The sequence below is a fragment of the Dendronephthya gigantea genome, unplaced genomic scaffold (assembly GCF_004324835.1).
Source record: "Dendronephthya gigantea isolate DGI-Jeju-01 unplaced genomic scaffold, DenGig_1.0 000104F, whole genome shotgun sequence".
Classification (NCBI taxonomy): domain Eukaryota; kingdom Metazoa; phylum Cnidaria; class Anthozoa; order Malacalcyonacea; family Nephtheidae; genus Dendronephthya; species Dendronephthya gigantea.
This window is the reverse complement of record NW_021163114.1, coordinates 100,230-126,977: the sequence shown is the minus strand read 5'-3', so window position 1 is coordinate 126,977 and position 26,748 is coordinate 100,230. Positions and strand designations below refer to the sequence as shown.

Here is a 26,748-nt window from a genome sequence, read left to right as displayed (position 1 = left end):
TATGCGCGTGCGCAGTGCGTGTTTGGCTGACAAGCGCATGCGCATTTGCTACTAAAACAATGGCGATTTGAATATTTCGAAGCGCGAATATAGAAAACTTTGGAGGGATTGTTTTCCCAATTGTGCACCTGTTTCGCTTGGGGAGCGACGGATTCTGATAAAGTAAGTTTTTATCTATTGATTCATGTGAAAATTATGTAGTTTCACGAGGGGTGCAACGGAATCCGTTTTCTAAGCATCTTTTGGATGCTCATCCTACGGCCTATCAGTTTATCACAACAATAATAAAGACCTAAATAATCTCTTTCAAGAAACAACACAAACAAGGAGGAAGTCAAACTATTTTGATTTATTTAAAAAACAACTGTCCTCTCTATTCTAACAATCAATTCCTTGTGTGGTGGGTACAGAATATAGGACATGTACTCATGTAGGACAATTGATGGGTCAATCATGGGACAGTTCATTCCAAAATTATAAAACTATAAGTATAGGTAATATATAATTATAATGTGGCTTTATTGTTAAAATATTATAACAATAATAGTAATAAAAAGTGTTTTTCCAATCTTGAGTTGTTTCCACTGTTTTTAAAGAAAGTCTGCAATAAAAAGTAATATAGGATTTTTCATATATGTAAATAAGGATTTTTCATATTTTTTATCATGCAATGGAAAATTCCTCTATAAGAGATTTATCAGGACAAATCTGGGGTTAACAAGAAAGGATGTTGTAGACAAATTTAGGATGTAGGATCCAGAGATAGGCATTTAGGATGTAGGATCCAGAGACAAGCTGGGGCCTGTATTTGCACAAATTTGTGCAACATGTGTTTGTTTAACCAGGATAAATAAAACCATATACAATCTCCATAGAAATATAAAATGGGTTTAAAGCCAATTGTTTACACAGCTGACAGCATAGCTCTTATTTTATATCCAAAAATCAGTTAGCAACACTGGGCTATTCAAGTAAATACAGGTTGTGTATATAGAAAATCTGTTTTATGTTGAAACATTGTAATTTTGTCACACAAACTCATATTGTACAAGCCAATTTTTGCAATATTTTCATCTTTGCCAATATTCTAGAAAGACTGAGGGTTATAAAAGATGCACTAATGTTGGCAAAAATAATGCAAAATCCAATTATTTAATTAACAAGTAAATCACTGTTGCCAAAGAAACACCTTGTGGATAGATAATTAAGGCTAAAAAATACAATTTAAACAAGTTTTTATATCTAGAGCAAGTTATAACCCTGGACAAGCCTTGAGAGTTAACCAGGGATTGGAAAACATCACAGGACCACCTTAATTGAACCCAATGGAAATACAAATGAAAATAGTCAAATTCTGCGAGGACCATCCACCCCAAATTTTTTAAAACCACCTTTATTTTGTAGTGTGATACATAAACTTCAAGAATAAAACTACCTTGGAGTGTGCCAATCAATATTAAACAATATTTTTTCAATTAAGTGAAGCCTTTCATCATGTTTGTGCTCAGTCATGCAAAAAGCTGACATTTTCAAAATAAAAAAGTCTCATAATCCTTTTTTTAAGTTTCTTGCTAGAATATGGCTTCCATTATGATGATATTTGATCTTAGAGCTACATAATTATCAAACATTTTATTGTTTAACCAATAGCTAGAGTATTCTAAAACCAACAAAATAAAACCTTCAATTTTTGCTCAATGTAGGGAAAATGGAGTGACTAATATCTTTAGTTAGTAAAATTTCGCGAGGACCATTCGCTTAGAATTCCTTGAAACAGGCACTGTTTTTTTCCATATACATTGTAGTATAATGTAATATAGGTCCCACAGTGTGCCAATTGGTTTAAACTTAGAAATATCTACAATATGATACGATTATCGACACCCTAAACCGTCCGAAAAAATGGTATACAATAAAAATATTTGCCGATCAAAAATGAATTTTTATTCTATCAGTATTCTTTAAAACAAAAATAACTTGACGTTTATTTGCGCATACGATAACGCTTTTACACATGGAATACAGTTTTTTTGTGATCGGCATCAATTTCAAGGTGTATTTGCAGTATAATTTTTAAGGCCATCGTTAATGAGGCTTTTAGACCTGAAAAAAAGGTCGCTCATTTAAAAGGGAAAAAACTTAATAACCTGGGGTCAAGATCAAACCGATCTTGGCAAGACACAACATTTGGGTACATATGTTGCCATCCATAGAAATATTTTCGAGATCTAACTACATAAGAATAGAAACAAAAGAGTTAAGATAACCATACCTTTGTGTGTTCGACATTCGAAGAATACGGCCCCAGTGTTCGAGGCGCATTATTCTCATTTGAAACGTCGCGGACCAAGCTAATGTACATCCATTACAGTCAAATATGTTGAATTTAAAATTTCGTCTCTTAGATGAACCATCGAGTATGTTTTCATATCAAAAACAGAACAAAATTTAATAAATTCACTCCTTTGTCGCCATGTTCCAAAAAACAACAAAATTTACATATTTTTCGCAAAGCATGACGGTATTTTTGAGCCCAAATTTCTCAATTTTTAAAAAAGTTGTCTTTTATTTTAAAATAAGTTGTCTTTTATTTTAAAATAGGTTTTAAACATGTTTCGTAATAATATATAATTAACCATGTCTCTCATATTTAACAGATCAGGACAATTTATAACAACGTTCCAGAGTTTAGTTACTTAATTGTCAAAAACTTCAGGTATGTCAAATATAATTTTGGAAGAGTTAAGATTCAACAATTAATTGTTTGTATATTGAGAAATAAAGACGTTTCTGCTTAAAATATTTCTTATTTTTGGAATTTTTCCTTAAAATATTCCTTTTTATTCAATAAGTTCAATGTATTTCCGTTTGTATTTCTCTTTGTACTTTACCTCGACAATCCTTTCACCATTAGACCAAACTTTTTTCTAGGAGTAGTGCATAGTAAACTTTTTAACATGTAAACAGTTGGGAAAATAATTAGAATAATGATATGTAGTTTTCTTTCGCATATTATGTTCGAATAGCAGCCGGGAGCTTTAAAATACCTGCACCTAATTTAGCGTGTTTTAATTACAGACCCGGAAGTATAATTGTAAATTTCGTGTTGATATTTTCCGATGAAGTAAAAGCTCCACTTGAACCATTACTCAAAGTGGCAGAGACTGGCAAACTCGGCAACATGACGTTTGAGATGAACGGTGAGAAGTGAATTACATAAATGCGTCTGCTAGGAGTGCATGCACAAAATAATGATTAACGAGGTTTAAAGTTTTTTATTACGGCAATTACTTTTATTATAAAACTAGATTATATTGCTGTAAAATAATTATACTAATCGTTTTACTCACCCAACGTTTTGACACTCCTGCACGCGTGGAGTTACTCTGCTTATTAACGGAGCAATTGGCATTGCATGCAGTGGCGTAGCCAGCCTGACAATTTTGTCCCGCTATGTAAATTTTGAGTTATTATAATTATTCATGTCTTTAGAAATCTATTGTTTTCACAGTCAGTGAACACGAAAATATTAGCATAGCGGGACAAATCGACAGGGCTGGCTACGCTACTGATTGTATGCAGTTTAACGTGTTTGCAAATCAGCACATGCAGGTTGCATCATTACCCATTGTGAAAAAAAATATTAATGGTCACGAGAATGCTTCAACAGTACGTTTATGGTAACTTTCCATTTGCACCGTGGTGACCTAGAATCTATTGAATTGCGATATTTTCCAGTAAAAAAACACATAAACTTACGAATCTTACCTTTTTAATCCTAGTGAATGAACATGACGCAGACGACGACAAAAATGGCTCAACGGACAAAACGATTCGCAATGCTGTGATTATCGCTGGTGTTGTTGTGGTTGTCCTTTTCCTCATTATAGTTATTGTGCTGCGTGTGAGAAGACAGAGAAAGCACAGGGAAGAGGAACTCAGGAAGAAGCAAAGAGCCGAAATTTCAAGAAGCCAACCGAAAGGAATTTCATACCACGGAAAAGCTGGTGAAGAAATCGACATGAAAGAAATGGCTGGAGACTTAAATATCGAACCTTAATTCGGTGATTGAGATTCAATACCTGCTTTTAAATGAGAACCATTTAAATAACGATATCATAATTGCTTTTCTACACTATCTATGAACCCTTACATCTATTCTGATATATCTATTCGCATAACTGGTATATTTAAAAAAATTCTTTAAGAATGATTGCGAACTGGGAATACTGGGATCTTATTAGCACCATAAAAATAATTATATTTAATGTATAAATACCTAAATAGATATCGTAAGTTTGCAAGCACACCACATTATACGACTATACTTAATGACGCTAAATACTTACACAATTTGCATTGAACACTGTTCTTCTACAAAATGGGTTAAGTTAGCACGGTTCTTGTTGTAGGGGTCATTTTCTTAAATAGACATTATTATTGAAATCGTGTCTTTAAATATAATTGGGTAATACACTTGATTCTGCATGCCATATTTCTCTTAAAATCACCGAGAGCTTGGTGATATAACTAAAAAAACTGATTACAGAACTACTTTTACAGCTTCTTTCGTTTTGGGGCTATATTGCAACAAAAAAATGTGAATAATCTTTAACTCACATTTTTTACGGAAACAAAATTCAAGTAAATTGAGAAATTATGCCAATCGTGAGGATAAACGGCTTAAATCAGGATATTATTGTAACATGGCCAGAAAATTCGGACATATTTAACATTCTACTTCCGCCTAAATTTGCATATGGTGTCAAAATAAAGCTTCGTGAGTTTATAGTAAACTGTAATGTGCACAGTACTAAACGCTAAAAATACACCTTTAGGTAGGTCAATTATAATTTGCCTTAATTGCTCGTTGCAGAGCAAGTTAATCTTAATATTTTTATACAGTATTTCAAAATGTTTTATCAGTATTCGTCCTGCATTTTCAAAACAAAGTTTTGGTCATTTATCACGTTGAATACCATATAAAACGAAAACCGTAATAGCGTAGAAATAAAATAAAAATGCAGAGCCGACATAAACCTTTGCCAGCAAAATATTACCTCAGGATCTTCAATATGACACGAGTTACAAGAAACAACCAGGGCAAATAGCAAAGATGAAATGATTTTCTTAAATTTTGCAAAATTTAAGAATGCGCAATATAATTTATAGTTCTGCAAACGAATAATATTTGAACAGATATGCAAATTTGCTACGGCAATCTGCATATTCCATGTCCGCAATTTCTGGCCATGACTCATGATTATTGAAGAAGCGAGCAATAATATAGCTCTAAGATGTGGAAAGCTATTAAGGAATCCTTGTTTTCTAAATGTCAGAATGATATAAATGCTAATTTAGTTGATGGGAAATTAAGAACGGCTCCCAAGGGAATTGCTGAAAGTCTAAATCAGCACTTTTCAAGCATTGGCAAGAAACTAACAAAAATTTTCTCAACAGTAAAGCTTGATCCATGTATAAGTTCATGTTAATGTTTTGAATTCCAGCCAGTTACAATAAAGTTTGTTAAAGAACAGCTATGTCGTTAAAAACCAACAAGGCTATTGGTATCGATAAAATCAGTGTCCGCCTGCTTCGTGATGGTGCTGCTGTTATTGCTCCATCTTTGTTATATTGATAACTTATCTTTTCGAAATGGATAGTTTCTGTGGACCATATCATATAGACCATACCATAATGCTCCAGAAGCTGAGGAGTCTGGGGATAAGGACCACACATCTTACATGGTTCAATTCTTATCTTTCAGCTCGTACACAGAGCACAGTGATTGGTCAAACCTCATCCACAACACGCAAGGTCACCGTGGGAGTTCATCAGGGGTCCATTTTTAGTCCCTTATTTCTATTAATGCGAATGAATTAACCAGTTGCCTAGTTAACACCACTGCAACATTGTCTGGTGATGACACAGCGATTTGCTGTTCTTCAAAATCAGCATCGCAGTTACATAAGCTTTTGTTACAGAAACTTGCTTTGAATATTAGTAAATCTAAATCCATGCTAATTGGGTGAACGAATAAACTCAAATCCTTTAATCAATTTACTCTCGATATTAACACTGAAGTGGACAGGGTAGAGTCCTTTAAAATACATAGGTGTAGTTATTCAGGAGACTTTGGATTCCTGGAAAGACCACGTAGATTATGTTTGCAATAAAGCATATATATAAACGTATCGGAATTCTCCGAAGAATAAAGCACTGACTACCAATGGCTACAAGGGAATTGTTTGTTAAGACAATGATCTTATCATTATTAGATTATGGGGGTATTGTATGGGGAGGCGAGCATAATCAAATCTTGATGCAGAAGATACAAGTCATCTAAAACACTGCTGGAAGAGTATAATTCTATAGATACACCTAAACAATCATCGACTACTGAAGCTCTAGCAGATTTGAAATGGAAGAAATGGAAAATGTCAGCATACATTGTTTCATTTTTATCTACAAGGGAATGAATGGTCTTTTGGATTAGAATTTTAATTTTTTATCGTTTACTGACATTCACAATTATAGCACTCGTAATAAAAACAATCTAATTAAGCCAAAATGAATTCAAAGAATACCTGGGGACAAAACTGCTTTGTCTGTCATTACGTTGATGATTGGAACAATCTTCCGGCCGGAACATATTAGAACACTACCTTTTATTAGTTTTAAGATTGCAATTAGCAGTTCTTAAATTCTCTGACTTTTTTATCTTTTATAGTCTATTGATATATTTATTAGTATCTTCGTTCATCGAAAATCGCAATTTGTGAGTGGGCTCCTTGATGAAAGAACGTTGTTAAGTTTAATCAAAAATTAAAATTAAACCATTCCAAGGACAGGGCCTATATTGAGCCTGCGGTACTGCACCTTTTGTGCTGCATACGTTGTTCTGCACACGTGATGCAGCATTGATTGAAATATGTGTAGTATTGAATGTGGTAATGAAAAACTGCAGAAGTGTTAATATATTTCATACTGCAAACTTGTAAATATATTTCATATAGCAGAAGTATTGATATATTTAAAAGCTGACAAATATGCAACGGCCGCCATTCTAAATAATATATCTTGGATTGGAGAACACTTACATTAAAATAGGTGATTTGACTTTGTTTAACACACCATTAATGTAACACTGCATTTTTAGACCGCATAAAAATGTGAGATTTCTTTTTGATAGATTGATGTTCTTATTCATGAGAACTCTATGTCGGCACAAGAACACCCATTCATTGATTGGAAGCGGAGCAGTTGCAAAACAGTGCCAACTATTTATCTTAGATTTCCACCGATGGAATGTTAACGTAACTTTGCCATCATTATGTTTTGATTTAAAAACACTTTGCATTGGTGCAGCTCAACCCAACCCAACATTATAGCGTCGCTAATCGTTCGTACATAATATATAAACGTTTAAATAATCTTCATCAAAGGGCGGATAATGCCCACAAGGCGAGCTTAAACCATCAACACAGAGCTTCAAATATGCGATTATTAGATATTAAGTAGTACTTAAAAGAACACTTGACTGCATAAATCCCTTTATACATTCTTTAAATTGTTTAATTTTCCAACTTGCCATGCAAGTTGTAGTGCAAATTCTTTTGATTTGCATACCAAATTTTTGCGATATGATGGTTAGAGGCTTGCAATTTGCAAGCAAGATGCGAGTTTTGTAATGGGAAGCTCCGGTCACTGGCAATTCCATTGCAATTGCAACAAAATCGCGCAGAGTAACCTTTTCGTTACTGCTATATTTACACTTACCCGGTCTAGAACACTTCTGTTTGCCGTCACCGATAAGTCCTTTCGCACATTTACAGAAATAACTTCCAGGGGTATTGATACAGGTAGCGTTTTGGTGACAATCATCAAGAGCTTTATTGCACTCGTCAAGATCTAGATAGGTTTTGAAATAATCTCGAATATTCACTTTTTGTGATGAAAAAACGAATAAGAAGTTCTAATTAGTTACTACCAGATGTTTTGCTCATATACATGTCAAATTCAAATCGAATGATGAATATATATTTCGATTTAATCCGACTTTAACATAGCAGGGCAATGTAGCATATATTGGTCAATAGGCCTAATAATTGGTCCGTACGTGTAATCTACAGGGTGACCCAAAAAGTACCCACAATTGAGTTATTTTATTTTGAACACCCATTGTGACATAGTATTATTACATAGTGGGTTTAAGATACACCAAATCTACGACGTGACATGAAAATGCTTCTAGCGTGAGGAAACCAGTAATAATTTGTTTTACAAATGGCTCTGACTTTCTTTATCAAAAGGAGTCTATAATTTCCATCGCTTTTGGGAAACTGTGGAAATTTGAGCAGCATTACTTCACACTCGCGTCGTAGATTTGGTAAATCTTTAAACTCACTATTAACATCAAAAGAGTGATCTAAACAGGGTCGTTTTTTGGAACACCAAGGATTGATAGCATTGTGTCTGTAGATGTTATGGAAGTTAGTCAATTCCCATTGCATTCTTTAAATTTGGTTGTCACATTCACGTGCGAAATACATAAGGCAAACCTATACTTTTTGCGTTCAGGACTTATTTTTCTTATAACGCTGCACTTCATAACCTATGGCACTATGTCACTATGAGCATGCGTACTACAAACCTCTCTGATATTTCTGGTAATTTAATAGTTACTTTACTCAAACTCACCAAAACATTGTTTACCATCGCCCGTGAAACCATGCCGACATTTACAGGAAAAATATACTCCACTGTTGGTGCAGATAGCATTGGAATGGCAAACTTTGTGCGATTCTTCACATTTGATCACATCTGAAAGGCAAATATATATATGTTTTTACGAGATTGGAGGTCCTAGTTCCCAAGTTCTCAAAAACAGCCTGAGGCCGAAGGCCTCGGGACGTTTTTGAGACCGAGGAAAATTTTCCCTATGCGTACCGACTAAACTGGTAAAGAGTATATTTATTTTTTTTGATTTCCCACCCGCCGCGTGCGTGCTTTAAAATCTCGTGCGGCCCGTACGGCCCCTCATACGGACCGCTCGCATGGCCAATCAGATTACAGGAAACGCTAAAATATTTAACCGGACCGCATAATTAACAGTTTTTTTGCGAACTGGAGTCGTATACGCTGATAGTTGACGAGGCGGGCTAGTTATTTGTCATATACGACGAGATTGAGAAAAAAACAAGCGCTGGATAAAAACAAATTTCAAATTCATTTGTTATTTAAACAATAGTGAATACACTTTTTTAAAAATTGAATAACTAAATAACGTATCGTGGTTTTTTCAAGGTTGTCACCCTTTCGGTGCACTTTGGTGTACTTTTATCAAGGAAACTTGAGTTTCATCGTCGAGTAACTCTCTCAAACTTGCAACCATTTTCTTTACGTTTCTCTATACTAGACAGATATGAGCTAATATCTGTCTAGTAGAGAGTCAACCAGATTTCACATTAGTCATGAGCTCATATGCAGCGCTTGTTTATATAATAATAAACTTAAAGGGTCCCATCTCATGCTGGGCTTGTTTTCCTTTACACGTTTCCTTGCCAAATTTTATTTGCTCGTGTGTACTGTACGCGAACAAATTGGCAAGTTTTCCCTACAGTCGAAAATCGTAATCGCATTGGTAGATTTTTATTTTAAAATATTCTTTAGGGATCCATGACCAATAGCGTTGTTATGATAAGATATTTTGAATTTAAAATTAAGCCTTTTAATTTATTCTGCCTAACCCTAGACTCGCAACCCACGGGTAGTGTCGCAGCTCCTCGCCAAAGTGATTTTCATCGGCTGAACTTTGCAATACATTTCTGTTTCAACAAATAGTATATAGCTTCGTTCTTTAAAACGCATAGAAAAGCATTATCCAATTGGACGAAAGCTTCCGAGAGCTGCGACATGACCCTCCGCAACTGCTTTTCAACAAATAAAAATGCTCGTGTGTACGGCCGTCAAGGAAAACATGACAAGGAATTGCGCAGTAGGGAACAGCACAGTAGGGAAAAGCGCGGGTTTTTGAAGTTTTATCATTTGTTTTGTTTTGAGATTCGGTCGTATGCTCATTTTATCAAGGCTCATATTATCGTAAATAATTATATCCTTATATTATCGTAAAATTTGTCTAGAAAATTTCGTCATTTTTTCGCGTTCACATGCAGGAGCAAATAAAACGTGTCAAGGAAAACGTTTTTCTCCATACAAAAGAGCAAGAGAACTAGTTAGGAAAGCTTGTGAAGTAAAACTTGCCCGTCTCTACGGGCTTAATTGTGGTAAATTTCAAGATTTTTGCAATCACTATATTATTTACATCTGTGAGAATAGCAAACTAGTAAAGTAATTTTTATTTATAGTGTATAATACACATTGCAATTGAACAATGACTGCCACGTTCAAAGATTCAAACAACTACAAGCTCGCATGAAAAAGGGGCACATTTTGGTGTTTTCAAGGAAAAGGAAGGGTACGTGTCCCTGTACCGTTAAACCAGGAACCTTTGGATGAATTATAAGGTTCACGACGCAATCATAGCACAAAATTAATGAACAATCAAGAATGGTATAATCCTTATGATTTCGAGTTATAAGGTAACATGGGAAAAAAATGGAGTAAACTCAGGAATCGTCATAAACAGCATGTCACTCACTATTCGAGATACTTTTTAACGTCGACTTTGCAATTAGAATACGCACGTTAATGCAATATTATAGTCTTTGTTGGAGTTCATTTGTATTCGATTTGGCACATAAAAATTCAACGTCTGAAACGGGCCTTAAACTTTTTTTAACCGAAACTATGGTCACCACATCATTAGAACTTTTTCGTTTGCTGCAAACTTACCTTTACTACTAGGTGTTACTGAGAGTGTTGTCAAAACATCTGCAGTGAAATAAACAAATTATGTAATAGACCATTACAATTGTTAAGCCATACAATTTGTAACCTACTTGTTGAGGTGTAAATGGGCAGAATCGTTGATAGGTTCCCGTAAAGCTCGGATGTGGTGACAACGCTGGTAATATGTATCGGTATAATTTCTGATGACGTATGGATTACAGGCGATGCGATCCTGTTCCCTGCAGATGAAAGAGTCCTCAAATTATAATTAGCACAATATTTTTGACAAACGTCGGCATGGTAATTCTTCATATCATGTTTAACCTCATTCAATAATTGTTAAATATGTCATCAGTGAGTGTAGGTAGATAACGTTATTCATTGGTCATAAAAGTTAGAATACATTAATTGTGCACTGTGTATAATAGAGTGCATGCACGGCTTAAACCTAAATTCAAAATATTTCAATCACATTAATAGTTCCAAGAAGTATTCAAGCTAGCAGTTTAAGATTTGATGGTTACGTAAAAAGCAGCATTTATTTATGAATTGAAAATTTGCATATTAGGCTAATTTCTTCTTCAGGGGCAGGAAAATGGAAAGAAAAAACTGCAGCTTTATAGCTACTTTGTTAATACTAGCTATTTTTGAATTGTTATACATTCTTTCAACACATGAATGTCACAAGGGTTATGATAAATTATATTGAAAATATAATCAGAATTTTTACCAACCTGCTACAGTTGAAGATGGCAAAACTGTTGATATCAAAGGCTTGACGACTTCGGTGGAGTTAGAACTCAGCAAAAAAGGAAGCGTTGTAGAAACACGGGCATCTAAAACCATTGACGACGAAAGGATTACAGACGATGCAATCATGGCTACTGCAAACGATGGAGCAGGTAGATATTTTTAATTAAAATTACAAAGCTAACGCGATTATTGAAAATTGTGGACACTGTTGGTCAACACGCATAAAAAGTACATTTTCAAACGTTTCAAGACCATATTTTCCGTATTTTATGTTTCAAAGGAAAAAAAGTGACTAATTTTGTTGATATGATTCTTTTACTGTAGCTACCTACAAAAAAATACTTCCTATAAATGTTTTACGTTACTTTCAACACATAGTCACAAGAGTTACAATAAATTATAATTATTCAGAATATAATCAGAATTTTTAACAACCTGCAACAGTTAAAGACGGCAAAACTGTTGACTTCAAAGGCTTGACGACTTCGGTGGAGTTAGTACTCAGTGAAAAAGGAAGTGTTTTAGAAACACGGGCATCCAAAACCATTGATGACGTAAGGATTACAGATGATGTAATCATGTCTTCCGTATTTTATGTGTCAAAGGTACAATAAAGTGACTTTGTTAATAAACTATGATTTTTTTACGATGGCTTCTAACCGATTTTTCTGTCTAAATTGTTTTACATTCTTTTTCAACACAATGTCACAAGTATTATAATATAAATTATATTGAAAGTTGAAGATGGCAAAATTGTTGATATGAAAGGCTTGACCACTTTGGTGGAGTTAGTACTCAGCAATAAAGGAAGCGATATAGAGAAGGTAAATAGTTTTTATTATATGTGTATAGAGATTTATGCACAGCAGAATGATGAAATAATATTTCACTGTGTAAATTAATTTCATGCAATTTTATTGAACGTACGATGTTTTTCATGCGTGAAAAATGCCATACAAGGCTTTTGATTGGACGTACGATATTCTTCACACGTGAAAAGATTGTCGTATGTCATTTTGGCGGTAATTTGTTTACATTTTCTTTCAAGATGGCATCGAAATAGGGGAGGGAGATTCAAAACATAATTCTCATATTCAAGATGTTTTCACATTCAGCACATTCTCAAATCTTTCAGAAAGAATCTCTAAATTCTATAGAGCAAAATTACAAAGAAACTGAACGGTAATACATATGTTTGATGCATAAAATTTCGATTTTGTTGCTCGCTGTGTTTTTGTATATTCCGCCAAAGCGTGACGTTGTCGAATTGATTTATAAACACATTCAATAAACAAATTACTTCATGGTTGACTCGTTTGTACGATTTTGTTATGAACTCGTTGTGAAAGATCGCAAACTCACTCGTTCGCTACGGTCACTCGTTCGTTTTGTTATCCTTCACAACTTGTGCATAAAAATCGTACGCACTCGCCAACTATGAAGTAATCTCTAGTTTTATTAGATACAAAGCTAAGGTGATATTGAAAATTCTGGGCACTCGTTGGTAAAAAGGCAAGAAAAAAGTACATTTGTAAACATTTCAAGACCATATTTTCCGTATTTTTATGTTTCAAAGGAAAAAAAAGTGTCTTTTTTGATAAACTATGATTTTTTTTCGGTATAGCTTCCTACCGATTTTTCTGTCTAAATTGTTTTACATTTCTTTCAACACAATGTCACATGCAAGGGTTACAATAAATTATATATTGACAATATAATCAGAATTTTGACCAACCTGCTACAGTTGAAGATAACAAAACTGCTGATATCAAAGGCTTAACGACTTCGGTGAAGTTTGCACTCAGCGATAAAGGAGGCGTTATAGAAACACGGGCGTCTGAAACAATTGAAGTCGTATGGATTACAGACGAGGCAATCTTGTCCCCTGCAAAGGATATAGAGAATGCAAGTAGTTTTTATTATAATTACAAAACTAAAGGGTGATCATCGGAAATTTTGAAGAAAATTTTCTATAGCTATTATCACCTTTGTAATTATACTAAAACAATGATTTGCCCTTAGATTCGGTGAATAAACTAAATAAAAACCTGGTCGTCACGCGGTATGTATACTCAGGGGCATTCATGCACCTCGCCTTCGGTGCTCATTATTTGTAGTATTACATGTAAGAATAACGTTTTGTTACACTATTTTTTAAAAATGAGATTATATTGAATGAATTCAATAGCTAAGACAGCTTCAATAAACAGGCACAAAAATGGCTTTTTTATGGAGGCACACGCACACATCGGCTGTCGGGGCGTTACTCTAGCCGTTTAGCTAGAATATCAAAACGGACACCAACAAACCTGAATACTTGGTGGCTGGGCCCTAATATTTGGTATGGATTAAAAACAAATTTATTACGGATGCTAGTTTACAGAATTAGGCATATTGGTTGACAATATCGAAAAAAGATACCAGTTTGATATCCGTAATCAGAGACACTGATGACACGTAATACATACGCTTGTATTAAAAATGCTCACTCACACTCGAGTGTAGGAACATGAATTTTGTTACTACTAGTCATTGAGAAAGTTATTTCTTGATCGATTATAACATTTGAGGTAAAACACTGAAATTTAGGCTCTGATATTCCATAGGAAATATCGAGCCTTAGATAGAGTTTGAGTGTATAAAGAAAATTACCCCCATGGCTTGAATATCGATTATGTTAATGTCGATGAGGAACTCGGATAAGATACAATAGCCAGATGATGTGTCAAAAAACTTAAAGAAGATCTTAAAGAAGGATGTATTCAATTTGATGATTTGCAGGAGCAGTTATTCATTAGCTTTTCAACGATACCTTTCCTTAGTTCATATAACAGCAAATATTTTTAAATTAAATTAAGTTAATGTTCGAAATAAATTTTTCCTGATTGAAGGCAAAACGAGGCTATTACACTATGAAATTTTCCCTGCAACTTGCAATGCAATTCTCATTTTGAGGGATGTTAATTTGTAGAGAGTGTCCGAAATTCAAGGCGTGAGACGTCGCAGATCGTAGAAAATGTTCGTATATAACAACTTTAGTTGCCTGCCTCAATAGTACAAGTGCATTGCACGTTGCAAGGAAAGTTGCATAGTGTAACAACGTCTTAATTCACCGATTTGGTAAATACACAAATTCGATTCTTCGATTTGGTAAACACGCAAACTAAAAGAATACCATACATGCCTTAAAAACCTTTTATTTGTAGCTAGCATGTACTCTGGCTAAAGGTATTCAAAACAATGACATATAATGGTGTTTATTTATTAATCAATTCTGAAAATATAATTAAATATTATTGGCGCCAATCTCACGGAGACTCAATAAATATTATTATATAACTTGCAAAACTGGAATCAAATTTATAAGAATAGTTGTCCGAAGTGGAATGCATGTCCAACGAGTTTGTAAACTTTGACCGCATTTAACTACAATATTCATAAATAGCTATATGCATAGGCTTCAAACATTTCTACTTTTAGGCTTGGGAGAGAAAGAAAATTTTAGGCTCAGGGTTTGATCGGTTCACGTCGTAAGTTAACACGATAATCTAGAACCTCCAGTTAAATCACAGGTTGAAAAATTGTGAAAAATATCCCATTGTATAAACAAAGAAGTTTGCTTGCCTTAACATTCTCATATGTATTTTTAAGCATCGTTAAACCACACAGCATTATTAAGCAAATGGCTGTTTGATGCGCGGAAATGATCTATTACCTGCACAATAAGCGGATGCACAAGTTGTAGGCTCTTTCAATCGATACAGGTAAAAATCGCTCGGGCATTTAACAACTTTTATGGCAAAAGATTGGCCACAGCCAACAGGAAGGGTGTACGGAACGGCTGCACATGCTTTAGCATCAACAACAAGATTCTCAATGGATGGATGAGTTCCTTGGAACCAAATTGGAACGTACGTGCCACAACGTTGTAAACCTGGATTTGTTGTGGGCATTGTATTACCAGCTGCACTTTGAAATCGATACCAATGATCCTCGACGATATATCCTCGATCGCATGAGTAGGGCGTTTTACTTTCAAACGCTGTACTACGACGAGTGTCGTTTATTATTGTGTAATTAACGCTATCGCAAAATGTCGCACCTAGAACTCCTTGAGCGTGGTACAAAACGAACAGAAGAAACGGTAGAATTGCGTCCATATTCTACATGTCATATGAAAATATGCTTTAATCGCGACGTTAAATATAATGTTGTTGAAATTATTGATATTAGCATGACAAAGACGTTGACATTTTTAGAATGATTTGAAATATAGCAAGACATGAATTGTAAAGACAGATTTCTAGAACGGCTTAACGTTTTAAGCTTCTTAATGTTTCAGTAATTAATGAGTTTCCGAGGGAACTTGATTAGGAAAGCAAGAATGCAACAATAATTAATATATATATAATATATATAGTATATAAAATATATATAAGATATATATTATATGTCATTACAATTTAATCTTTTGTAATTTCCTGCCTCTGATGTTTAATAAGGAAAACATCAAAACAGTACAAAACCTGAACGGCAAATGTATAATCATATACTCTAACGATGTCGTAATAGTTTAAATATAGCGGCTTATGCCTTTGAAAACCAATCGTCATACCAAAGCTAATTATTATACGGATATATATATAAGGCGCTCTGACAGCAAACGGCCAGTGTGTCGTCGTTATAGTCTAGCAGGTCTATTGCTTCCAATATATTGGTGTGATTACAACATTTCTGTCAGTTGTTTGATTTCTAAGACAAAGACAATTATTTCTCAACATTATTTAGTGTACAATGTGCACAACGAGCCCTCAGCAGGAGTTGCAAGGTTTTTAAATCATGTGTTAAAATAATGATTCGATGCTGCATGGATATAAAACAGTGTATAGTAAAAAATCAAGTATTGTCTTCCGTTAAACACCTTCGACGTCTAACCGACTTGTTAGTAATTGTTACCAACTAAACCTAAGCGGTATATTCAGCATGCTCGCCTTTTACGCTATTATAAGGAATTTTGCATACAAGCAAATAATGCAGTCATGCCAAACCTTCGAATATTTAGAATTAAAACGTTCCTGCACAGTAAAATTGTAAATTCTATTAAATACGTCACCCTGACTCACCCAATCTTATTCCCTTGGCATTTTGCCTCCGCATACAACGATAATGACAATTAACAACGCTACCAACAACAACAACAACAACAACAACAACAACAACAACAACAACAACAACAGCAACAATAAACAGACTAGCTGCAGACCAGTTCTTGTCCAATTAAATATGAATTGCAATAATAGAAAACGTTTTACATTCAAGAGGCCATTATAGTTATTAGGCCATGCAATGATATTTTTTCTACCTACCTGCTAAGGTGTTAAATTCGAGATCCGTTGGTAGGCTCCCGTAAAGCGCGGATGTGGTGACGACGTCAGTGGATTTAGTTTTCACAGTTGCAGCCAGTTTTGTAGAAATCTCCATTGGCATATTTTCTGATAGTGAATGGAGTACAGGCGATGGAATCCTGTCCCCTGCAGATGATAGAGTGCATTGTAATTAGCAGTATATTTGCATGTCTTTATTGCCGATAGGATCTTTAAAACGAAGTGCATACTATGGCTGCCAGTAAGGAGAATTATTTGATTAGAGCCCCGATAAATCATGGATAAAAAGTCAGCAAGTTAGCAATTATAAATTCAGGAGTGTAGATTTTCTAGATGCATGTATCACCAGTTGGGACCAGTTGTACGAAGGCTGGATAGCGCTATCCACTGGATAGTGATTTGTTCAACTATTCTAAAAATGCACGAAAAACGATAAAAGTTGATCTTTGAAACCAACAATTAAGTTGAAGAGGATCTATGATTTAGGAATACGAAGATTTAATCAAAGTTATAGTAAACAACGAACGATTTTTAAGCGATTGAAAAAAACACTATTCGATAGATAGCGCTATTCGGCTTTCATACAACCCACCCCTGGTGTTTTTCTATATCTGTAGCTCTTCATCTTGTATTTCAAACATATAAGTCAGATAATAATTTTGTAAATTGTATGACTGTAGATTGTACTGCGGCTGATATTTAAAGAAAATTCTTAAAATCGACAATAAGCTAAACTTTAACTTAATGTTGATTATTTCTTTTAATATCGCTGAAATATCAGCTGCGGTCTTTTAAACCTAACAGGCGACTACAAGTAACTATTAACATGTAATTTATAGAATACATGCATCAACGGCCTTGTCACTGGTTACGAATTTTTATGGAATACTTTTGAATTATAAAAAACCAATGAGAATGCAAATTTATTGCAAATTTCAATTTCGTAAACCGATCGGTTTAAAACATGCAATGATGTAATTTTCGACCTTTGCTGCAAGATGCCTTCAGTGAATTATGTTAAATTAAATAATATCGACTGCATGTAAAACGTCCACACATTAAAGAAGCTATTAAAATTGTTCAGCGACGTAATATTTTTTTTTACCTACCTGCTGATGAGTAACTTTGCAGAACCCTTACCCTTGGTAGGATCTCGTAAAGCTCGGATTCGGCGACGACGTCGGTGGGTTTAGTTTTCAGTATTGCAGCCAGTGTTGTAGAAATATCCATTGGAATATCTACTGATGGCGTATGTATTACAGACGATGCAATCCTGGCTCCTGTGTACGATAGAGTGGATTATAATTAGGAGTATATTTTTGCATGTATTTATTGCTGATAGGGACGTTGTTAATAATATATTAACAACGACAACGACAACGACATCAACAACGACAACAACAGGAGCCTATTGAAGATGTATAATATAATTATATAGATTGTGTGGCTGCGGCTGATATTTCTGCAATATTGAAAGTCAATTCTCATAATCAACATTAATTTAAACTTAACTTAACTTAAAGTTGATTATTTCTTTAAATATTGCTAAAATATCAGCCCTGGTCTTCCAAACCTGAGCACAACTACAGGGTGTATAAAAAAAACGCAACACTTAATATTCACGAATATCCTCTTTGTTCTACAACACAAAAGACGTTTGGCCCCTGGAATGCGAGAAAGCTTGTAATCATATTCTAGGCACAATCATCGGTAAACAAAGTCGGGTGCGTAAACCAACGAGCTGAATTGAAAGTATTTAACAAGTAAAATTTTATTTACAATTTATTTTACAAGGTCGACAGTTAGCATTCAAGTTATCATGCACGACAATAAAAACTCGTTGTTCGGTTGTTAGCTGCACCATTATTAGTTTAGCTGATTTGACTATTAGCAGAAGCCATTTTAAAATCCCAGGGGCATAAAATCCATTGAGCTTATGAACAATATGAATTTTAGAATATTAAGATGGTTGCGTTTTTTTTGAGACACCCTGTACAAGTAATTATTGTTGTAATATGTCTGTCGTGAAAATGTGTCAAATGTCATGTTTGTCTGTACAGTTGTTGTGTGTGTATTATATATATATTCATATAATTATATTCATTTATGTGGAAAAAGAATAAACTTGAAAACAGGGGAAATAATGCGCGCAAACAAACGCACGTCCAACCACGAAGAAGGAAACCGCCTGTCCCACACGCTAACGCAAACGGATGGAAAAATGGGGGCAGTGCGGTTAGAGAGTTAACTGCGTTGCGGGAAAAAACATCCTGGGACGTGCATAAATTGCGCAAAGGAAATTGATGTCAAAATGGAATAATATCCCCTATAGCTTTAGTATAAATATATGTAAAATTGTAAACTTTAGGTTAGTGTTGTTAGGAGAGTTGTATTGTGTGGTGTGTTGTCACCGTAACGTCAGAGTGAGTGTGTCTATCTTAAGCGTGTCGTCTTAAGAATATTGTGTCATCCACGTGCACTAAGTGTGTACAAAATATACCTGTACATAGAGTGTTAATAAAAGTTAAAAATGCAGTCCCCGAGTTGTGGTATTCGTTGAATCTGGTGCCAGCAGCAGCGTAACTTGCAGAGAGGCGAAGTTGCGCGACAATGTCATTTACGATATTTCTCGAGAAAATTCTGTTCAAATGCGAATCAATCATCAAAGGTATTACATGCAGAGTAAACTAGTCCAAAACTTAAAATACCTCAATGGCCTTGTCACTGGTTAATGCGAATGCAAATTCATTCCAAATTTCAGTTTCGTAAACCCATCGGTTTAAAACATGCAATGATATAATTTAATTTTCCATCTTTGCTGCAAGATGTCATCAGTGAATTATGTTAAAGTAAATAATATCGACTGCATGTAAAACGTCTACACATTGAGGAAGCTACTAAAATTGTTCAGCGATGTAATAAAGTTTTTTATTTTTACCTACCTGCTGATGAGTAACTTTGCAGAACCCTTACCCTTGGTAGGATCTCGTAAAGCTCGGATTCGGTGACGACGTCGGTAGATTTAGTTTTCAGTATTGCAGCCAGTTTTGTAGAAACATCCACTGGCCGAATAGTTATTGGTGGCGTATGGATTACAGTCGATGCAAACCTGGCGCCTGTGTATGATAGAGTGGATTATAATTAGGAGTATTTTTGCATGTATTAATTGCTGATAGGGATATTTAAAAGGAGGTGTATAATTGGCTCGCCAGAATTGAACAAACAGCGATGTAGAGTTCTCATCATACAGACTTTCCAAATATCACATATTTTCTAAGTATTTATTTGATTTCTTTGGCCTAATACTCTACATCGTAAAACTCCTGAATTTTAACAACAACGTGTTTCTTATTTTATGTTTGTCACGTGGTCCATGCTTCCACTTAATTTATGCATAAATGTCAATAATAATACTATATATTGTTTTCACGAAACAATAATGTATATTAACAACGACAACGACAACAACACGAACCTATTGAAGATGTATATGATTGTAGATTGTGTGACTGCGGCTGATATTTCTGCAATATTGAAAGTAAATTCTCATAATCAACTGATCATTAAGCTAAACTTAACTTAATGTTGATTATTTCTTTAAATATCTCTGAAATATCAGCCCCGGTCTTCCAAACCTGAGCACGACTACAAGTAATTATTGTTGTAATATGTCATTTACGATATTTCTCGAGAAAATTCAGTTCAGTTGCGAATCAATCATCAATGGTAATAACATGCAGAGTAAATTAGTCCTAAACTTATAATACCTTAATGGCCTTGTCACTGGTTACGGATTTTTTAAGGGATACTTTTTAATTATATCAGCCTACCTGCTGAGGTATAAATTTGCTTGGATGTGGTGACGACGTCGATGGATTTAGTTTTCAGTGTTGCAGACAGTTTTGTAGAAACATCCATCAGCACAACGTCTGATGGCGTATCGATTATAGGCGATACAATTTTGTCTCCTGCAGATGATAGAGTGGAGTTTAATTTGCAGTATTATGGAATGATGTTGGTCTTTAAAACGAAGTGTATAATTATTAGCCAGTAGGTAAAATTTTTTATTTATTGGAGACCGTAAATCGTGGATATGAAGTCAATAACAACAACACCAATAAAGGGGAAATATTGAACTAGGAAAAAATTGCAATATTCTGAGAGTGAAATCTGAAAGGTAGGTAGTTCAGAAAATAGGGATATTAAACATTGTATGGTCGAAGATGTTGTGAAAGGGTCGTGAATAGTCATTAGTTGATGCGTGTGAAATTTATTCACAAGCAGACTTGTTATGATTTACCAATGACTGTTATAATTTACCACATTGGTAAATACATAAATATATTTTGTCCATAACTATCACTCAAAACTTTCTTAGCTACTGTATCATGCACTCTTGGACCAATGAGGTTCGTTCGTTCGTTCTACCTGGTGTTCCAAAAAACCCCCCAAAACTAGAATTGAAATCACCTATTGTTCAAATTTGAATGACTTGTTTGAAAACTTTTAAACGTTGCTTAACATAACTTATGAACACCAACTACAAAAATTTATAATTTGCTTTTAAACAGTCCCACGGAGAGTTTTATAGAGTGGGCGGGGTCTTTGGCCTACCAGGGAGTAGCGGGGTAGTCCTAAAAAGAATACCCCCAGAAATTTTAATTTCTATAGCAACTCCTTAACGCTAATTAAAGTTTACTTTTACTTTAATAGCCCCCCCCCTTGAAAAAAAATTGGAGTCAAAGACCCCGACCACCTTACCCCGGCTCCGTGTGCCATGTTTTAGGCTGACATAGAAACCAAACCATTTACCTGCACAATAAGCGAAACCACAACTTGCGGGTTTTTTGAGTCGATAAAGGTAAAAATCGCCCGAACATTTAACAACCTTTATGGAAAAGGATATACCACAGCCAGGAGGCTGGTAAAAAGGAATGGCCGCACATGCCTTCCCATCAACAACAAGATTCTCGGTGGTTGGATGAGTTCCTTGGAACCAAATTGGAATCAGCGCGCCACAGCGTTGTGTACCCGGATTTACTGTGGGGATTGTATTGCCAGCTGCACTTTTAAATCGATACCAATGATCGTCGACGATAATTTTTTGATCACAGATGTAGGGTTGCTTACTTCTTAACGCTGTGCTACGACGAGTGTCACTTATTATTGTGTAGTTAACACTATCGCAAAATACCACCGTCGGCACAACGTCAGATGGCGTATCGATTATAGGCGATGCAATTTTGTCTCCTGCAGATGATAAAGTGGAGTTTAATTTGCAGTATTTTGGAATGATGTTGGTCTTTAAAACGAAGTGTATAATTATTAGCCAGTAGGTATTTTTTTTTAATTATTGGAGACCGTAAATCGTGGATTTGAAGTCAATAACAACAGCACCAATAAAGGGGAAATATTGAACTAGGCAAAATTGCAATGTTCTGACAGTGAAATCTGAGAGGTAGGTAGTACAGAAAACAGGGATATCAAACATTGTATGGTCGAAGATGTTATGAAAGGGTCGTGAATAGTCATTAGTTGACGCGTGTGAAATTTAAGGCGATTCTCCATTAAATCCGCTCCGCCCGCGCGGGCCAAGCGCACTTTGTTTTTTAGGCCGGTCACAGTCGCATGGGCAGAATTTCAAAGGCCGCTACGCCCGCGCGGGTGAAGCGGACGGTGATGCAGAATCGCCTTTTTCATAGGCAGACTTGTTATGATTTACCAATGACTGTTATGATTTATCATATTGGTAAATACGTAAATATATTTTGTAAAAGTATTACTAAAAACTTTCTTATAGCTACTGTATCATGCACTCTTACACCAAATAATTGTACACAAAGCAATGATGCAAAATGAGGTTTGTTCTACAGGGTGTCCCAAAAAACCCCCAAAAATACAGGGTGTCTAAAAAAACGAAAACTATTGAAATCACTCATTGTTAAAATTTGAATGTGTGTTCACAAATTTTAGTCCGTGCATGGGGATTTAATGCTACTTATAAAACGCTAAATACGAAAAATTTGAAATGGTGAGTATGATTAAATTTAAATTAGCCTTATTATTGCTTCGAAAGAAAACGGTACAGCTGACCGCGGAACAACGAGTGTTTATTGTGATAATTAGAGAAATTTTACTGCATCATGCATAAAAATGCTTATGGCAAACATTTATACACTTGTGGGTCCCACCATGAGTGCCGTTAGTCATTCAAACTCTAACAATTACATTGTTATGGGTGATTTCAATAGTTTTCGTTTTTTTGGGGACACCCTGTAGAATTGAAATCACTTATTGTTACAATTTGAACGACTTGTTTGAAAACTTTGTCCAGTGGTGATTAACATAACTTATGAACACCAACTACAAAAATTTATAGTTTGCTTTTAAACAGACCCACGGAGGGTGTTATAGAGTGGGCGGGGTCTTTGCACCACCAGGGAGTAGCGGGGTAGTGCTAAAAAGAATACCCCCAGGAAAATTTTAATTCTCTATAGCAACTCCTTAACGCTAATTAAAGTTGACTTTTACTTCAATAACCCCACCTCCAAAAAAATTTGGGGTCAAAGACCCCGGCCACCTTCCCCCGTTGCCATGTTTTAGCCTGACATAGAAACCAAACCATTTACCTGCACAATAAGCGAAACCACAACTTGCGGGCTTTTTGAGTCGATAAAGGTAAAAATCGCCCGGACATTTAACAACCTTTATGGAAAAGGATATACCACAGCCAGGAGGCTGGTAAAAAGGAATTGCCGCACATGCCTTCCCATCAACAACAAGATTCTCGGTGGTTGGATGAGTTCCTTGGAACCAAATTGGAATCAGCGCGCCACAGCGTTGTGTACCCGGATTTACTGTGGGGATTGTATTGCCAGCTGCACTTTTAAATCGATACCAATGATCGTCGACAATAATTTCTTTATCACAAATGTGGGGTTGCTTACTTCTTAACGCTGTGCTACGACGAGTGTCGCTTATTATTGTGTAGTTAACACTATCGCAAAATACCACCGCTCCATGCACTATTTCAGCGTGGTACAAGACGAGCAGGAAAAGCGATAGAATTGTGTCCATATTCTTCTTGTTATATATTCCAAGTGTCGTACAATATGCACTCTTCGCTCTTGGATACGTTGAAGCTTTCTAAAAATTAATGAATATTGGCAACCCAAAGCAAGACACTTTTTACCACAAGTCAATGATTATGCTTGAACGAGGATGTCAAGAATAGGGTAAGTATCTTCTGCATAACAAACTAAGTTGAACTTATAAGAATATACCTTTATAACTTAAATAGTTGTTATGTATAACTTGTAATTACGTGCATCGCCAACGCTTTCCCGCTCAATCTAAAGAGGTCGAGGTCGTTGTTTTTGATAGTAAAAAACAGGAAGACTTGGGGTTTTTAATTTCAATGAAATCCTTTACATTGCATGTTGTGAGATGAAAAATGTGTCTCAATTTTTCTCAAACTCTCTACATAAAAAGACGTCAGGGAAACGAGGCTACATAAAAAGTGAGTCAGTGTACAATGCTTTGGACGTCGTTTTTATAAGTACTGGTAGTGTATCAACACTTCCATGCACCACATGGATAGTATATTATGTTTTGTTAAAGACTTATAGTCAAAGAGCGGAATTATTGCAACGAGCATTTCAGGGACGGTGCCACGAAATTGAACCTGGGGGGTATATGGTGACTGACGTGGTTGCGCAACAGTATTAAAATTAACTAAATATTTCAGCGGAAATTAACTAAATATTTCACCCCCCCCCCCTATGCTCCCGTGCCTGGATTTATATAGTGCATGTATGGAGCGATGAGATGATGACTGTGCTAAAGAGGTAATGTGCATGGGATAATAAATATAGTGTAAAATACTAATTGTATTCCTGTCAGAACACAGAGAAATACAAGAGTCTACCCGACTTTTGAAACACAAAATGAAAGTACAGATAAAGAATTTGGCAGTATACGGCGTGTCCATCTTTAGTTATTTTACCGTATTGCTTTCGAAGTTGGTCCAACTCTGTGATAATGTCATTATACGCTGTGAAGTATTTCATGTTAGATACCAAAATATTTAGATATATGACAATATATAATAAGAATTTGCTACGAATCATTGCTTCTTAAACAACGGTATACTAAGATATCTTGTCCAGCAAATCCGATATAGTGTAAGCGGGAACTACAAAGTTTCGGTAATAGGATAACCACTTATGTCGGCAGCAAATTCAGGAAATAGTCTAATACGATATGTTGGCCCGTATTTATTTTGGTTTTTATTTAAACAAATTTATTCAACGATTCAAAATCTTATAAATTCCGTAAGAAATATAAAAAAATAATGCATGTTTAAAATCAAATATTTGCAATTGTATGTTTCATAACTCCGCACAAATTTCATATTAGCCTACTATAAGCCTTCGTGCTGTGATTTGCAATGGTATTTTTTTATGGATGATAAATAGTTCTAAGAGAGACGAGGGGTTGCGACGGTGTTCATTTGATCATTTTATACCAATACTGAAATACAGAAAAATATGCGCAATATCAGACTTACAGAATTGAAGTTATTCCGAAAAAAGTGTGCAAAATTTCACATTACACAATTAAATAAATCTGTGTGTTTCGAATCACTCGATTCATCTTCTGCAGATATTAACAAGATATTGCTTTAAGATATTGTTACTTTTTTCGGAATAAGTTTAATTCTATATTTACTTAAACTATCAGATGGTAAAGGGGATCAGACTTACCTTCCAGCTGGTAAGGCGAAGCCAAGAAAAGTAAATATCAAACCGAGAACGGTCCAAACACGCTGTTTGACTATGTTGTTATTGATAATGTCACTCTCTCACTGCCAAGATCTAACAATACCACCAATATCAACACATGTCGGGTATTTTGACAGCATGTATCAACTATTACCTACGTTAAGTTAGGACTGTCTTAGCTCTGATTCATGCTGCTTCTCCTTAAGCTGACTGTGAATATTTTCAAGCTTTATTAACCAAGGCAAACATTGTTATATGTATATTTTGCAAGGAGCAAATATAAATTTGTCACAGGATCGATACGTAAACTAATACTTTTGATATGCTAATTGTGAATTGATAGCGGATTCTGTTATTGACTACGCCTATTTGATGGGGCCTAAAAAGCGAACGTCAGTGCCTGATATCAATCTAATAAATAATCAGGCAGTTGCCTAGTGACAGGGCTTCTCCAAATGGCAATAAAATTTAATACAAGCACTTCGAGTACTCGAAATACGCAGCAACAGTATATCTTCTCCCTAGCTAGTTATACCTACAAAGCCCAAATATCAAAAAAGAGGTGCGAAATTGAAGTATTTCGCCGATAAAATAAAGTGTCATCATCATTTAGCGAGCGATGTCTCATCATTTGGCGAGCCGTGGATTCCTTTATCGCAGCAGTATAAATATTTTTCCAATCACTTAACAAAAAACTTCAAATCAAACTATTACTTGTCCAGCTTTATCGCGGAATTTAACACAATTAATTTCCATCATTTTGACAGCGAAAACGCGTTGAAGTGGATAATTATCATCAGCTTAAATCCTGCTTCTTATAATATTATCGTTAAGCCCTGGTCAAACGAGAATGATGATAGTTGATGAGAGTTGATGAGAGTTTCACTCGCTTGCGTTTGACCGCGAACTTTCATACACTCTCGTGCACTCTGATCAACTCTCATCGACTTTGAACTGGTTCAAATTTTGATGAGAGT

General features: G+C 35.2%; 2 protein-coding genes across 2 annotated transcripts in view; one reads left to right on the top strand and one right to left on the bottom strand.

Moving 5' to 3' along the window:
• LOC114534643 (fibrillin-1-like) overlaps positions 1–4,512 on the top strand; it is a 95,798-nt gene extending 91,286 nt beyond the window's left edge. The window contains exons 41-43 of the mRNA XM_028556112.1: positions 2,658–2,716; positions 3,079–3,200; positions 3,783–4,512. Of these exons, the coding sequence (XP_028411913.1) occupies positions 2,658–2,716; positions 3,079–3,200; positions 3,783–4,060 (459 nt within the window). The 3' untranslated portion in view covers positions 4,061–4,512. The remainder of the gene's footprint in view (positions 1–2,657; positions 2,717–3,078; positions 3,201–3,782) is intronic.
• A 1,508-nt stretch (positions 4,513–6,020) lies between these two features.
• On the bottom strand, positions 6,021–26,055 carry LOC114534659. Its single transcript, XM_028556132.1, has 15 exons — positions 25,754–26,055; positions 23,618–24,134; positions 21,801–22,238; positions 20,819–20,956; positions 19,931–20,104; positions 18,098–18,268; positions 16,971–17,135; positions 15,320–15,715; positions 13,340–13,489; positions 11,586–11,687; positions 10,962–11,090; positions 10,855–10,893; positions 8,701–8,823; positions 7,780–7,911; positions 6,021–6,100 (listed from the first exon to the last, which is right to left on the bottom strand). The coding sequence occupies exons 2-15, from the start codon at positions 24,063–24,065 to the stop codon at positions 6,021–6,023; spliced, it is 2,685 nt and encodes an 894-aa protein (XP_028411933.1). The 5' UTR covers positions 24,066–24,134; positions 25,754–26,055.
• Between the last annotated feature and the right edge of the window lie 693 nt (positions 26,056–26,748).